At 39.9% G+C, this 17,546-nt stretch overlaps 1 protein-coding gene across 5 annotated transcripts in view; it reads right to left on the bottom strand.

The window, feature by feature from the left end:
* The window catches only part of si:zfos-2326c3.2 (misshapen-like kinase 1), a 60,132-nt gene that overhangs the window by 18,340 nt on the left and 24,246 nt on the right, over nucleotides 1–17,546 (bottom strand). The window contains exons 10-18 of one of the 5 annotated variants that reach the window (XM_053323997.1): nucleotides 16,508–16,680; nucleotides 13,102–13,174; nucleotides 12,422–12,545; nucleotides 11,539–11,655; nucleotides 11,094–11,228; nucleotides 6,684–6,752; nucleotides 2,515–2,871; nucleotides 617–751; nucleotides 247–384 (exon numbers count right to left, since the gene is read on the bottom strand). In XM_053323997.1, the coding sequence (XP_053179972.1) occupies nucleotides 247–384; nucleotides 617–751; nucleotides 2,515–2,871; nucleotides 6,684–6,752; nucleotides 11,094–11,228; nucleotides 11,539–11,655; nucleotides 12,422–12,545; nucleotides 13,102–13,174; nucleotides 16,508–16,680 (1,321 nt within the window). The remainder of the gene's footprint in view (nucleotides 1–246; nucleotides 385–616; nucleotides 752–2,514; nucleotides 2,872–6,683; nucleotides 6,753–11,093; nucleotides 11,229–11,538; nucleotides 11,656–12,421; nucleotides 12,546–13,101; nucleotides 13,175–16,507; nucleotides 16,681–17,546) is intronic. The other 4 variants (XM_053323998.1, XM_053323999.1, XM_053324000.1 and 1 more) reach the window with 4 other exon arrangements.

Genomic DNA, 17,546 nt, shown 5'->3' with positions numbered 1-17,546 from the left:
AGGAAGCTTAGCACACACAAACACATTACTGCCAACCTCAAGTAATGCAGGCTACATTCTGCGCCTGGCATGACAATAACAACAACTTCCCCTTTTCGATGACAGCCAAACACATTTACAGGAAAGCAAAAACAAACACAAAAATAACATAAATTCAACTTACACCTTATTCATGCCCCCCGAAAATGCTCACCTGTAACTTAAAGTATCATTCAGGAGCAAAAAGGACCAGTTGTCGTTACCTACCTTAGGTGGAGTCTCGACATGGTCCCAAAAAACATCATCAGTTGGGGACAGGGGAGGATAGGGGGACAAAGGGGAGATGACCATATCTGACATAGAGCTGCTGTGAGGGGCATCTCGACTAGAGCGCAGATTGGCATTCTGGGAAAACAAAACAAAAACGTTTACCCGTGGTCATTAGTGACTGTAAATGCACCCTAGCAACATCAGCAAACTGATTTCAACCGCAGGAAATATACAGATGTAACCCATAGGACAGAGTGACCACAGTTAACAGAAAGCTGGGCATAGAACAGTATATCATAGACTGAGATTGTGAGCACTGCTTAAAGTAAAAATAGTTGGCATGAGTGTGTGATATTAATGTGTGTACCTGGTTGAAGTGAGCTCTCTGCATGGCTGGGGTACAAGGACTAGAGCTGCTCCCAGAGCCCAGCCTCGAGTGCATCTGGGTGGGCAGACCAGCGGCCAAAAGCAGCCTGGTTAAGTTTGATTCCTGGAAATCCATCTAAAATATAAAACACATGCAAGACTGACTGATTTATGTGTGTGTGTGTGTATGTGTCCATATAAAGATCGACTGAGTCCTCTGTTTAATCAGGTGGTTCTCACTCAAAAGTCAAGTCAGGCAGTGACTGAGCAGCCACTGATCAGTCAGTTTCATCCTAACTGAAACTTTGCAGCTCATTTCTGAGAAGTTCCCAGTGCCAGACAAGCTGCTGAGTTAGGCATTAACACTCTATTAATAAAAAACTGACGCTCACACAGTTCTCATTTTGATGCTGATAATGTGGAAGCAGCTTAAACAATAAGTTCCAGTATATGAAAGATGGAAAAAAAAATTATTTTACTTGATTTTATCCTATGTATTCATTTATTTATTCATTCACATTTTTGCTATTTCAAAATAGTTGCTATTTTTATTTTCCATTTGGATTACATTAATGTTTCTTTTTCTTTGTTTCTTTTAATGTGAAGCACTTTGAGCTGCATTTCTTGTATGAAATGTGCTCTATGAATAAAGTTATTATTATTTATTTATTATTATTAAATACAAGTGACCATAAGGTGTCACCATATCTGTCATGTTGAATTTAGCAGTGTAGTCCTGAAAAAAGAAAAGAAAAAATACTTTTTGAAAACCATAGCTGGCTTTTTGACTGACTGTCAATTTCCTGTTGAAAAACCTTGTGTGGTTTAAACCGGGCTCAGACTACAGGAGATATAAAGTCCTCACAAAATTTGAAAATTAGCTTGCATCACGCAGAAAAAGAGAACTTCACAGATGTTCTTCTTTCTAATCTCAAACATACACACACTAAAAGAGTTGCGAATAATGGTGCATCACACACTACCAGAGGAAACAATGCACCACCTCATGTGATCTCACCTGATCTGATGGTGAAGCAGATAGAAAAAAACAAAGCAAAAACAGAAAGACAAGTTAGTGTGGATGAAAAAAATGGATGGGGACACGCGGTCAACACAGGTTTCCACATATCTGTCGGCATCAGTATGCAAACTAACATTAGCCTCAAGGGCTAGTATGTTCCCCATTGCTTGGCAACATTGTTAGCTCTCTCTCATTGGCTATTGTGGTCGTGCTCGGGAAGTAGTACTCATCGTGGTGGATCTGCTAACCCTGAGTCTGTGAGTAGTTCTGCAGGTTTAACATTGGTTCTGTAAACCTCTCACATTATCAGATAATCTGGGCCAAACATTGAAACTGACCAAATTTCTCCTCAGATTGTTGGTAGGGCTTAATCGAGGATAGATTAGCCCAAGACTCCTGTAGTCTGAACCCGGTTTTAGCTTTTCTAAGAACAGAAGGTATGAAACACATGTTGTCACTGCACGCAAATATGACAATATGTATGTACAACATTTTTTTCTTTTACCCACAAAGACAAAAATCTTCACACCTTCATGTTTAAAATAGAATGCTCTGCCATCATTTCCTCCTTTAGTGACACACCACTGACAACCTAACTTAATCATTTCCTATTTTCTACTTTATAACTTTATACCATTGTGACCTTTAGGGGTTAGGGTCTATCAACATGAGATAAGGATGAGCAGACAAACTAAGTAATGAAAAGGGATGAGGAGGAGGGAGATGAAAACAAAAGAAAAGCTGAGAAAAAACTTGAAAAACAAACAAACTCAAGGAAAGTGTGGAGGAATGGGGACTCGGGAAAGACACAGACTGACAGATGTGGGGTGTAGAAGTGATAACAGGTGGCTAGATGGCTGAGGAAGGCAGGATTTTACCACTGAGCGCTGGCTGTTTGAGGGGCGACTGGGCGAGGAAGCGGCAGCGGCGGCTGCGGCGGCAGCAGCAGCAGCAACAGCAGCTGTGCTCCCAGTATTAGCCGTTAGCTTCTGGACTGCTGCCACAGGCTTTTCTCTCTGCCTCTGCCTCTCTCGCTCCCTCTCTCTCTCCCTGTGTCTATGGTCGTGCTGCAGTGACAGGAGCTGGGTTTGGTCCTTGGGCAGGGTGCGGTGGGATCTCCTGCCCGCTGAGGGCTGCTGATGCTGGGCCAGAGGCTGGGGCTTGGCTTGCGGCTGCAGCTGAGGCTGCGAATGCTGGGCCTTGTGCTGAAGCAGCTGGTTTGGAGCCACGGCTCTCTATGTAGCAAACATGAAAAGCACACATAGAAACTGACAGAGCCTGGAAGCGACTGTATGAGGCAGAATTTTGAAGTCACACAAGCAAAATAAGAAACTGCTCCTAATAAATCTGCCCATTCCTGAGAGGACATTGTTAATAACAATATTGTAACTACTATTGTTGAACTGGGCAGTCTAGTTTTGTTCAATAAAGCAAATAAGTTGCATATTACAGTATATTACTAACCAATTTTTGTGTAGGGTAAGGGCATGCAAAAAAATAAAGCCTCTTACAACTCCCAGGGATAAAATCTAATGAATTCAAGTCAAATGTTTTTTTATAAGCACTTATTTTAGTCATTTGTTATGATACAATACTAAACATTTGCTGTTTTTACTTTTCAAAATGTGAAAAATCAGAAAGGGATAAATTATTAAGGCATTGTAGCTTTTAGTGAGTCAAGATGTAGTAGAGAAAGTAACAGTAAGAGTTGCTAGTTTGATTGTTCTGTGGTGAATATGCAGACTTAAGGAAGGAGAGTTTCGATATCTTAACTTTTCATACCTGCACTAACCTAGTGGCAAGTGCTCAATTAAAATCAAGTGATAAAGTCAAAGTTGTTCATGCTGTCAACAAAACAGTCACTCCCAGACTTTGGAGATATCGACAATAAACAAGCCATTGCTGTTGCCTGTAAACTGTATAAAGCAAACACTGGGTCATCTAGCTTATTGTGACACACAAAAAAAAAAAGAAAAAGAACAAAGCACACAGGTAAGAAGCTGATTTGATTTACATCTCTGGTATAAAGCACAGACCGACATATGAAAACAGTCATAAAACAGCAATCGGGCTGGTGCTGGCGCTGGCGATGAGGCTTTGGACGCGGGACAACGACTGGAACTGGCTGTCTGGCTGGAGAATCTGATTTGCAAGCAAAGCTTTCTCCAAAGGAAATGCAATAAAAACAAGCACAAATATAGAGCGGCGAGCGTCATTTATAGATCTCACACGAGGGGATTTTCTGAGGGTTACGGTTGTTGTAACATCTACTTCTGCAAATGGATTTATAGATATTGTATATTTGCTGGCGGTTGGATGCAAAAAAATGGAAAATTTGATTTCTCATAGATGTTACAGCTGTGTACAACTGGCATACAGTTGTTTTAAGTGTTGTATATATCAGCAGTAAGACAAAGCTCCAGCTGTGTTTAAACAACTAAGTACTACTAAGTTACAAGTAGTGTTTTGGTTAGATTTGCCCTGAAGCTGGTAATACAAGAACAAACTAAACATATTATATGAATGTAGTGAAATGTATTTACAGAGAGGAGCAGCAGAGAACAAACTATGTGAAGGCTGTATGTATGCAGGCATCTCCACTGATATACGCTGCTGTTCATACACTCCAGCTATACTAACATACTTCTACTTTTAGGGTCATGAACATGGCGGCCACATGCCAGCAGAATGAGATAAGATTTGTGCCGCTCTGTATGGGAACTACCAGAGATGTAATGGTATTTTCTTGAGAATGTGAGGAGGAGACACAGAAATATTCAGCATACCTTCCAAACCGTGTTCAACTAACAACAGCGCTATAGTCAAGGTAACACGTCAGCTTTCTCAGTCCCTGAAAACAAGGCCTATTTTCATGTTGCTGTTTCAAAACGGTCCATGGCAACCGACTGTGATGTGCCACCCAAATTATCCCTTAAGACTGGTGACGTGAGAAAGAATGCCTGGTTGCTCTATTTGGTACCTTACACTGTTACTGAGAATGTGAGAAACAGTCAAATATGCTGAAAAATGGGAAAATTAAGTCATTCTCAAATAAATCCAAGATTAAATGACTTAATCTTCATCTTACCTGACAAACACCGATATTTAAGATGCACTAGACACAATTTTCATACATAGAAATGGATCTATGTTATTGTTTAACCTTCCTATTGTCTTTGTGTCAATTATGACCCAGGAGGACAACCAGTGTTAATTCAAAAATGAGGTATAATTTCATTAAAATGAGACCTATTGACCATAATTTCCTAGACAATATGTGTAAAACCTGTGGTAATAAGTTGGTATGAAGTTGGCTAAAAGTTCTAACACAGCATTGGATGATAATTTATACCTTATGCTTTATATTTAAACAAGACCGGGTCAATTTTGACCCACGAAGACAGAAGTTGCACAGTCGACAGGAAGACAACAGAAGGGTTAAAACTAAAAAGTGAATGAAGAATAGTGTTTCTGCTAATGATGCTGATGAGTAATAACATTTTATTGTGTCTTGCCAACTGAAAGAAAAAATCTTCAGAAAAATATATTCTACAGCAAAACAAAAGTGTAACGCTAAAATAAATGTTAATTAAAATGTATCTGCGATAGTGAGAATTACATCAAATCTATCCATCTGTGCATGGCCGCCATAGAGCCATGGGCCCTTAAAAATCACTTCAGTTCCAAAAATACATCTCGCCACGCCGCTTTTACAGAGTTAATGAGATTCAATTTCTTTAATTATACAAATATCTACAGGCTCTGGAGTTATAATCAAGAACAACTCATGATCATAACAACATTGAGGGGAAGTTAGACAGAAGAGAAGAGAGAAGAGAAGAGAGTAGTTAAGAGGAAAAAGAGAAAGTATTTGAGAAACAGAGAAGTGACAGTGGAAAGCAGAAAAGAGCCATGTTAGCTGAATTTAGATGTCTGAAACCCCCTGCTGAGATGAGATAGTAACATTTTGGAAGAAAAACTGGGAGACAAGATGAGAGAGAAAGAGAGAGATAGAGAGAGAGAGAGAGAGAGAGAGAGGGAGAGAGTGTTGCCACAAAAGAAAGAGAGTACATGCTGTGAACGACGGGGGGGGGGGGGGGGACGCTGCGATCGGTAGAGACAGAAGGAGAGAGGGATGAACGGGGGGAAAGCTTTAAAACAAAAAGTGAAGGCGTGCTGTGATAAACATTGGATTAAAAGCTTGTGGGGATGTGACACTCCCGGTTCAGTACAGTGTATGTCACTGCTGTCTCTCTCAGTCCTAACAGGAGGTCCAAAAAAGATAAATCTCTCTCCTTGATCCACAACATCAAAATGATGAAGTCCCTCTGTCCTGCCAGAGGTCTAAAACATCCACACTGTGCCTGAACTACTGTGTCTTTGTCTATAATAATGACACATAGACTTTATATCATACATCACAGACTGCATCTATCCACTCTCCTTTTCTTTTTCTTTTACCTTTTCACTCTTTGCATCTCCTGGACTCACTCTTTCTATTCCTGGGGGTCAAAAACATAGACAAGACTAGTAAACTCCCTCCTTCCTTTGCTCCTTCTTTCCTCTCTCTCTCTCCTTCTGTCTCTCATGCACAACTGCTATTGGATATCAGTCATTGCATCAAAGCATATTCTCTTTTTTTTCCAGCTTTATGAAATAATCTTCTCATCTCCTGCAGGTGGGATCGTCACTACTTCAGAGGTCACATCTTTTTTTTAAATATAGCGTGTTGTTGGAACGCTATGCAATATACACTGTTCTTTGTCAGGTCAGTGGTAATAGATAAAGCAGGAAATCAAGAGATAGAACAAAGCCTTAAAGGGCAGATTGAAATTACGAAGAAGAGGAAGCAAGAAATAAAAAGACAGAAGTTCTCTTGAAAGGTTACACGCACGAACACACTTAACGCTTTCTGTCGTACCTGACTTAAACCGCCGTTCGGAATCCTTCCAAATAAAACCTCACGGGCGTGAAAGATGGAGAAATGAGTGACAAGCAACTACGAAAATATGGCGTGAAGAGAAGAAAAAAAAAAATTGTTGGTTACCTGCTCTGCTGGAGAGTCCAGAGGCCTTACTGACACATCGGCACTCAGCTGTCTGCCAGGCTGCTCCTGCTTGAGACACACACACACACACACACACACACACACACACACACACACACACACACACACACACACACACACACACACACACACACACACACACACAGTGGCTTTCTTTAATTAGGGTGCACTAAGGTCTGAATTCTGAGAGGTGGGAACTAAAATATTCAGAGTCTGCAAGATGGCATGGAGCTTTTAGCCGACGCCCTCGTCTCTAAATATTTCATGGCGACCTCTCTTTTAATTTCTCCTGGAAAAATCCTTCTATGTCCAAATAGTTCAAACTTTCTTTCTTTCTTTCTTTTAAAAAAAACAATAACCCCATTTACAATGTTTAATTGAATCTGTGATATTGAACTATTTGCGGTGGACCAGTGCCTTTGATTTGTGTTTATTGGGCTTTGGTGGGCTAAGTTACACACTGAAACAGAGCTAAAGTTTAAACTGAAGCTTAACTGGATCACAAAGCCTCCATGATGAAGTTTGTACGTTTGATCATTAATGTAAGTGTTCTTTGAGCTGTAAGCCGAGGTGAGCGTTCACCTAATAATGACAAAAGTGTTGGTGACTGGTGATACTGTACCACCTACAGTAAATTATTCAGGGTTTTAGCTGTTCTACAAACTACTAGTTAGCATACAACAAAGAAGCACTAGTCATCGGACATGTCAAAAAACCCAAATATATGTAGATTATTATAGCATCCACAATGATCTCACTTGTAACTGCAAAAATGTACAAAAAAATCCCCTTATTTCTTATTTATGTGAATGTCATGTAAATGTTATACAAACAGCAACAACTGTATGTTGTCAGAAGTGTGTGTAAAAATGCATATTTAACTCTTGCTTATTTTTTATTCATAACAATCTTCAAACACAACTGCATACAAGCAAGTCTCATGTGATAGGGAGTGATACAATAATACTATTTATCATTATAAATACTTATGTATTTCTCCGGATGAAAGGCACGAGTTATCCCTGTTTAATCGCATTACAGTTACTGCGGAAACGGCTGCTTGGGAAAGAAGAATAGAAATCTATAATGAAATCATCTTTAATTAGAGTGAAAATGGCTAGAGTTCAGTATTTATTGTGGTCCCTTCAAATGGTAACTCTGTTTTATCCAGGAAGGAGTTATGCTGAGCATGCTGACTAAATGTAACCATTAACAATAATTCCCACCTGGGACATTTTATATATTGTTCAATTACATTTCTATGTGGCCAGGTATGTGATTTTAACAGAGATTGAATTAAGATATTTATTCTGAAAAATATCAGCTTTTCATGTCATCAAACCTTCCAAATTCTCTAATATTTTAGCATCTTTGGTGTCCTAGGCAGCCCTGTTTTTGGTATTATGGATGTGTGTTCCTTTAAAGTATGATCAGTAAATGTTTGGTAGTGATATCCTGTTAAATAAAAAAATAATAAACAACGGAAACCAATCAAGCAGTTAGTGTGAGACTGCAAGTTACACTTCCATCCATCTCTTTTCTATACCCGCTGCTCGGGGACACAGTCTTTCCCAGCATGCACTGGGAAGGAGGCATGGTAGCTAGGTTGCCAGTATGTTAAAAGGGAAAGTCAATCTACCAACTTTTTCAAATAACAACAAAGCGGTTAAGGGAGTGGAGTTGTGTAATTACACCCCTAATTATTCACTTTCACTGTGTAGGAGCGCATTCAAAACCTACAGTCACTTCTGTAACCTTTAAACCACCACCACACCACTGAAACACGTGTGTGATTCTTGGCCAATCAATCAGCGTGTGAAGTGATTGAAATTGCTGCATGCAGAGAAGTTCTTCATGTGGCAAAATACAAGACAAAACATCACACACTCCCTGAGCCTGTCACATAATTAAATGCACATGCATTAAAATGTAATGAAGCAGCAGATAGATCCATTAAGGATGCCGAAATTAACTACTTAGAGTCTATCTACGTAATCAGGATCCAATACAGATAGATAGCTCTGTGCACCACACACGAGCACACAGAGTGAACCTATAATATAATAGACAGATATTAATAGCTGTGATATACAGTGACAAAATCACAGTCACTAGCTTGTGCTATGGTGTTAATATACACCTACTGAAACTCACTGGTGTGTGTGATAGATTCATTAAGCATGTGTTAAAAGTAATGACTTAAAAATGAATCTCTGAAATAGTAAAAAGAGCGATGTGTCTGTGTTTAAAGTGACTGGAATTAGCAGAGACACTTCAACCTGCATCAGCATACTTTGCAATAAAGTACAGGCACACACACACACACACACACACACACACACACACACACACACACACACACACACACACACACACACACACACACACACACACACACACACACGTTTGTCTTTATATCCTTCTAAGGACACTAGTTGACATGAAACCTTCCCTAGCCCCTTACCCTAACTTTAACCATCACATCTAGATGCCTAAACCCAACCTTTATCCTAAACTGAACCTAAACCCATTAACCTTAAAAAACAAGTTTTAACCCTCAATTAGCCCCTTGAAGTTGTGAACACTGGCTGAAATGTCCTCACAATACTGGTTTTCAAATGAAAATGGTTCTCCAGAAGATAGGGAGACGTGCATGCACACACATACACACACACCTAACCCTAACCCCAACCTCAACCTATCCACACTTTAACCTTAACCTTAACCAGGACCTCAGAAATAATGTTTTGCCTCATTAGGACCAGGCTTTGGTCCCCATGATGACTACTGGTCCTTGCTAGGTCTGTGTTTATACTGGAAATGATGTCATGTCCACACAGGTGCTCTAAAACACTACCTCATAGAAATGATGATGTTTTTATTTCCTATAGATTTGTATGATATTATGAATTAAGTTTTTTTACTAATTTATTGGCAACCTTATGGAAGTGAAAGACCTTCTTCTAAAAGGACAAATTTCACAAAAAAATGATTGTGTGATGATGGGATGGATTAATGTTAATGGAAATATGTCTGAAGGGAAACACCAGGTTTTCCACACTGTAATTATAAAATGTACAGATCGTCTCTCTTTTAGCTCGCTGCATTGAGGAGCGAATGTTACAATCACCCGGGTCACAAAGACTGACAGGTTGAACTGCTACATTAACGCAGCATGCATTACACACACCTTGAGCTTTCAGACGTTCTGGGGGGACATTCATGTGTTAACTCACTGTAGCATAAAATATGGATTGAGCCTGACACACACACACTCACACACACACACAGGCTGTGCATTGCACACACTCAGCTGCCACAAGGTATTCCTTCTGATGGGTAACTTGGGGTTTTTGATAAATACAGACATTATGTAACTTCCAATCTAAAAAGTTGAGAGATTTTATTCATTTGCAAATGTCTGACTGGTCGAGGGAGTTCTGTTACAAAGGTCAAATTTTAACACATTCAAACAGGCTTCCCATCACTAATAATTGAACTGTTTATATAAATTAACCTGAAAAACTTAATTCTTGTATCAGCTTTAAATATAAGCTGCTCTAATCAAGATCTACAACTATGTGTGCTGTGAGTTATTACCACGTTTACAGTTTTAATTCACCATCACTTGTCTCATTGGCAAAAGAAGTTCTGATAAACCTATTGCACGCTACCTTGGTCACCAAACAGCAGACAAAGTTAATAGCTGGTGAATATATACAGCATTTACCATCTGTAGAGCCAGATATTTCCCTCAACTGCTGCTGGAGACCAAAACAGAGCTGAAAGAAGAGTGACTTCAGGAGCTGCATGTGTCAGGTGGCCAGAAATACAAATAAATATGTTCCATGTTTTGCTAGATGTGTAAACAGACAGCATGTTGTGCTTCCCAGAAGTGGACAAATTACAATTAATGCAAGTTTAAATATATCTAAAATAAAGTGCATCTCCTGACATCATGGCAACTTTTGACCACAAATTAAATGAGATATCTTGTCAGGAACTAATGTGGTTAACAACTATAAATTTAAACCTGTTGATGTGACTATAAAAACAGACTGTCTGCGGCTGACTAAAATGAGCTCACTGAATTCAATTTGATGACAATACATTCAATAGTTGTCCCCAAATTGCACTCTACACCACAATATTGGAACAAATACTAACTGACAAACCAACAAGAATCATCAGTTCTCTGTGTGGCTAAAAGTAGAAGTGAATTTCTCAACTTCTCTTTATTTGACATACAGTACAAAAAAAAAAAAAAACCCAGGTTAGAGTGAGACACGCTTGCCTGTATTGAGAAAAAGGTAGCGATTACTTTACTACTGAGTCATTACACTGCAGGATCTTGAAACTACTGATTCAAAAGCAAGAGTTCATCATCACCTGTCTCCTGTCGCCCCTCCGGTTCCTGTCATCCAGCTGGATTCTGTTGTCATGGAGATCAGACTCCTCCCCGAGCAAGATCTCCTGGAGCTCCGCCCACTGAAAGGCGCAGTCTGTCAGCTGTCGCCGCTGTTGCTGGAAACATAAGGCATCAACAATATTAGAAAAAAAAACCCCAAAAAACAAAACAACATACACACCGAGGCTATCGCAGAGTCACGTAAAGTTCATATAAAAGTTACTGTGGTTTTTCGGTGTTGTCAGAGCAGTTAGTGTGGAAGACAGTTCGGATGTGACTCAGCAGGGTGAAAAGTGACACTGAGGTGCTTCTTAAGAGCAACAGAAAGTTTCCCCTCAACCCAAAAGCTATTGACGTCATCTGTGCTCTTACATACTGACAGGCCTCACAGTGAACACAGAGGGAAAGATGAGAAATGGCACTTACATCCTCCAACTTTTGCCGTTGCTCGTGTTGTTGTTGGATCCTCTTCTGTCTGTCAGCCAGTAACTGCTGCTTGTATCGTTCCTGCTCTGCCAACTGCTGCCTGTGCTGCTGTAACGCCTAGACATCCATTTAAATTACAAACATATTCACACTGATGCACTACTGCACTTCTTCTAAAATATTATATTACACATGATTTTATACATTCCATTGTACTATTTAAACTATTTTAGTATTAGCACTATTCCATCTTATATTACATGTTTTTATGTTCTTTTTATGTGAAGCACTTGATACATGTAATTTATTTGGTTGTAAAACACTTTGAGCTGTATTTCTTGTATAAAAAGTGCTAGACAAATAAAGTTATTATTATTATTATTACCATTAATATTAAGTCACACAGCTGACTTGTCATACTTTGACAAGTCTTTGATTTAAGGTTTAAATAATTTGGGTTAACTCTGCTCCTCTACCCTGATATGAGGCAGCAACTCTGACAAGAGTGAAAATTCATTTCTAGCTGTGAAATAGGATTAGCAATGTCCCGCTCTGCTTTTCACATGTTCATTTTTCCACGGCTAAAATTAAGATTTGGGATGAACAGGACAGTAATTGTTGATTTTTGAACAGGCAACTACAGGCTGCAGCTTGGTTATTATAAAACCAGGAGCGTGTTGGCCTAAAAAGGTACATTTACTGAAGCTTTCATTAGTTTACAGCAATAACCATAATACAAAATAACACAGATATATTGATTCCACAAAAATTAAATAAATTCCATGTGCTGTAATTTTGATATATCTACACAATATCATTATAAATCGGGAAGTGGCATGTGGCTATGACTGTGTACAAGGCTGAACGTAAACTCAAGATGTACCTGTTGTCTTTGTTGACCTCCACCTCCTGCGTGGCCTCCCTCTCTGCCCCCTTCACGATCCTGTGTCTGTAAACGAAGAAACTCCCGTCTTAACGTCCACTCTCCAGGTACATTCACTATGGAGCTGGAAGAGAAAGACGGAGACAGAAAGAGAGAAACAGAGCAACAGTGTGAATCATAATCTACAAAGCCCGTTAAGTACAGAAGTACACTTGAGGATCAGCGAACAAAAACTACATTGCTGTTAATTCGCCACAGAGGCGATCACGGGCACGGTTACACACATACGCCCGCTCTTAAGCTCATCCGAGGGGAAAGCGTTCGGTTCGTAGTGCCATCTGCTGTTTGGTGACTGGGGACGCCAACAGAGCGGCCAGTGCATCTGTGCATGCACGCTCAGACTCACACATGCCCTGTAGTGACTCATTAGCAGGATGATGAGCACTTTAAATACAGGGGAAATTGGCTTTGAATTTTTTTTTAAATGCCAATTGGCAAAACTAATATAAATAGTGATGATACCAGATGATTGCATGTTTACATGTTGCTGAATGTCTTTCCATTTTATTTAATTAATGTTTCTTTCCAAACGCTGAAATCTGCAGCAGCAACTGTGGTTCTGATGTATTTTTTTTTATGGATCATTTCATTAAACACTCCTGGTGTGAATGAGCTTTTACCTGGGTTCTCCTTCCTCTTCTGCCACCTCATCTTCTTCTTCTTCACTGCCGCTATACTCGTACTCTGGACCCTCTGAGACAGACAAAGAGGAATACATGTGTTGGGTTATTATTACTGCTTATTATTACATATTATGAGATAAAGCATGAATTATAAAACCAAAAAACTCTATATCTCCTCACAGGGATAGTTAATGAAAATGATGAGATGTTTGGACACACATAATTGAATTAGAGTGGATCTAAATATCTAGACATACAGTCAGCCAACACCTTAACACACCAGATGTTAGAGCATTTGTGGAATGTGTCCCACTTCACTCCAGTGTCTTCAGCTGCATGTCTGTCTTTTGAACCTGGCAGTTTATCTGTTGTAAAATTCTGCCTCCAGCGTTGGTTAGAATTGAGGCATGGGAATGGGTGGTGTCTGGAGCGAATGCTTTTGATGGGAAGGCACTAGTGTGGGCATTCTCCTCCCTCCTCCTCCCTCCTCCTCCCTCCTCCTCCTCTGTACAGTACCGCTCTGTGTCATCTGGCTTTTCCCACAAGCCACCGTTTCATTAAAAATTCCCCCCTTGCGCCCGCCGTCTCACTCCTGAGTCGTCTACCGCCAGAAGCAATTTTGTCATTATCAGAAAAAAAAAAAAAAAGCCACACGAAAGTGAAGCGCGGGCAAACTTGGGGCAACAAAAGAGTAAATGAGAGTCTTGTTTAGTGGAGGACATGTGGGACAGAGTTGTTCCACTGTGTCTTCACGACCCCAATGCTGAATCATCTTAATCCTGACCTGGTGCACAAGCTGAGAAAACTTCTCACCCTTCCACGGGACATATACAGTAACAGTAACACATGTGTATTATTGTGTCTCAGGGGCGTCACATGACCCCATGCTTACAACTTTGACTTTGCTACTCCAGCACAGGCTATCCACAGGCCAGCCAGTTTAAGCATAACAACATTTGGCCAACATATGGTTTGAAAGTATCTCAGGAGAACTTTAGGTGACGTACTGTATGTCGCTATTAATATCCTGAAAGGTAACACAATACAGGTGTTTGTTTGTTTAAAGCAGAGGAAAGGAAAAGAGACGTTCTGTTTGTGCAATGGACAAAAGGAAATCTCTCCTCTGTTTGCCGTGATGTCATCTTTGAACGTTTTGGGCTCGTAGCATCTCTTTCTGAGCCAAAGCTGCGGGAGAGAAGAGCGTCGCTGCCCGGGCTTCTCATGACCGAGATGGGTGCCATTTTTTTTTTTTCTTCCCCAAAAAACATTGACAATCTTTGTCTCAACTGCACTCTTGGGCATGCTGAAAATGACACATCCTTTTTTTTTTTTTTTTTTTGCATCATTTCCGCATTGATTTTTTTTTTCTGTCTGTCGCTTTGACTTTTTTTTTTTCCCCGACTCTACCAGGATTCTGTTGCAGTGGATGGGCACACACACACACACACACACACACACACACACACACACACACACACACATCTTACACAATACGCTGCATGCACACTCACACACACATAACACGTACAGCGTGCAGAAAGTCTACCAGTCATTAGTGTGTTTTTATAAGCTAACAGAAGATTAGAACCAGATGGCCATTCTGTTTCCTCCTTCCTTCCCCTCTCTGCTTCTCTCACTCGCTCTCTGCTCTCTTTCTGTCTCTCTTTCTCTCTCTCTCTTATCACTGTCTCTTTCTTTCTTTCTTTCTGTCTTTTCCCCTCTGCCCTGTCCCAATTGAAAATACATAAACCTAATGAACAAGACATCTGCTAGAATATCAACCTGGGAGAACAAAAAAAAAGGGAGAAAAAGCATAAATATCTTTGTCTTCTCTTCCCCCTCCTCCTGAACTCTTTCGCTCACTGTTTGACTGAACATATTGAGCACATGCAATCTATCTAAGTACCAATGAATCTCAAGAACAAGACCAGGGTAAAATATTCTCATACTGGAAGCTTTTCTTCCCCTCCCTTTCTATATTCCTAATTTGTCTTCTTTGTCTCAACATCCCTTCCTCTCTCTCGCTCTCTCTCTCCCTCTCTTCTTCCCGCTTCTCCATTTCTATGTCTGTCTGTTGGGTCCCAACTGAGTGCTGTAGAAAAAAGGAAAGGAAAGGTCAGCCATGTGCAGCCTTTTGGCTCGACCCAGCGTTCCCTTCTGTTTTGCTCCCTTGTTCATCTTGTCTGGCCGTCCATTTGAGCCAATTAAAAAAAAAAAAAAATCTGGTGGTAACTTTTTCACAGATGTTAACATAGGGATGAAAAATATGTATTGAAAACTATACTTGAGCTTCCTTGCCTGAAAGTAGGAATGGGTGTCAATCCAAGCATTCAATGCTGATATCAACTTTGACTTTAATTCATTGTAACATAGCCAGTGGGCATTTTTAAACTGCTGTCACACTGTTTTTCCCTCAATGATTCAATTATGTTGACAACAGCACATCAATTGATTACATTCGACATTCTGTTTGGTTTCTGTACATAACAGTAATGGCAGACAGATTGGGTTTACTAGCAAAATGAATAAAGATGCAGCAGCAAGTGTAGTATATGTAAAACAACAAAACACTAGAGAGACCTAATGAAACATTCCCACAAACAGAATGCTATAAATTAGCTAAACTGCAGCGATTTTGACAGTCTGAGCTAAACAGCTGCTGGGCCTCGACTGCAGCTGGCGAACCGTCTCTTCGACTGTTTCGGTGGTTTTAACTTCCACCGCATTCGGGCTAAAACCCAAATAATGCAGTGAATGTGTGATTCACGATGTTAAAATAGAAATTCCTGCGAAAAAGGTCTGTTTGTTTAACTTGTCGAAATTCCGTTAGCTACCAAAAATAACTGATCAAATTGTCCTTGTCTGGGAATCACCTCTCAAACAATGAGATGATTTAAAGGATCGTTCGGGCAGAGATGATGATTCAGTCTACAAGTCATAAAATGTGTTGATGACTCAGTCTGGAAGAAATAAAATAAAATGTGTTGAATCAGGAGAGCTTTTCTTTCTTCAGTGCTTCACAGAGGCAGGCCGTGCTCTCTTTGGGGTTCGGTTATACGTTTTGTGTTTGAATGTGTTGGAGTCAGGACTCTATTTCATGGAGAAAGTCTCAGGGCTCTCAGTCTTCTGTTAATCATCATATTAAGTGTATCATTTAAAAAAATACTGTAAATTCAGCAAGGGACAGTTCAACTACAGCAAGTTAGATATCATTTCTATTCTGCAGCTGCTGTGAAATTAGAATAAATGAAGTCATGGAATTTCAGAGATGAAGAAGAATTCTTATCCCAGCTTGAAAACAGCACCTACAAGAGCAGACTACATTTAATCTTCTATGCATTCAGACATCTACTGTCCGTGTATCTCATTTCTCCACACATCCAGTACTGGTATACTTCCTCACCTTTCTCTCTCTTCTTCCTGGTTCTGTCAAGGTGATCTTTGAGCATGATGCGCACTTGTCTTTCATTAGCCAGGTCTCTGATGAAGGCGTGTCTCAGCAGGGCGTCGGTCGCGGGTCGGTGCAGATGGTTCTTGACTAGACAGCTGTCGACGAACGACAAGAAACGCTTGGACCTGAAAGTGACAGAGAGAGAGAGAGAGAGAGAGAGAGAGAGAGAGAGAGAGAGAGAGAGAGAGAGAGAGAGAGAGTCAGGAAGAAAAAAAAATAAAAGAAAATGTTAACATGAGGAAAGGTTAAGGATGTGGGTAAAATCCTATAGAGTACAATAATAGAGCTCCAATGAAAAGCCTATAATTAAGTGTTTGAGGTTAGATCGCTTACTGTTTATTTATTCAAAACTGAAGAACTCTTCTTAACCCTCCTTAACTCTCAGCTGCAGCATGCATTTCAATTTATTTACTTCTTTTAAAAAAATCATATTTACCTCTGCATTAAGTAATGTTCATATAACAAAACTGGATCCTTTAATTTAAGTTAAGAATGACTTCATAAGGAGAATGGTGGAATATGGGTAATAGAGTTAAAAACATAAAAATTGGATGCCAAAAATGTACAATGTATTAATATGAATACAGTCCAAAAAGCAAGCAAACTAAAACAATGAAAACATCTAAATGCTGTCAAAATTACCTTAAAATGACATTCAGAAGTAATAGAGCAATGCTCAAAGTGATTTAAAACCACTGTAAATTGTCACAAGAACTGTTAAATATTCAAACTCACCCAAAGTGTGAGAATTAGTCATCACTTTTTGCAGTGCTACCAAGGAAAATCCAGTCAAAAATGTTCAGTTGAATCTTAAATCATGCGTAAAACAAGTGCTCCCAACATTAGACAGGCATGTTGTGGGTGTGTGTGTGTTTGTGCTCTGAATTCAAAGAAAACAGGGGAGGAATATGTGCTTTTGCTATGCCTGGAGCTGTAAGAGAGGCCCTGGAGGTAGAAGGACAGGAGAGTGCAGTGAGTGCCCGGTCTGTTG

This window comes from Scomber japonicus, chromosome 8, assembly GCF_027409825.1.
Source record: "Scomber japonicus isolate fScoJap1 chromosome 8, fScoJap1.pri, whole genome shotgun sequence".
Lineage (NCBI taxonomy): Eukaryota > Metazoa > Chordata > Actinopteri > Scombriformes > Scombridae > Scomber > Scomber japonicus.
This window is presented reverse-complemented; position numbering and strand designations above follow the sequence as displayed.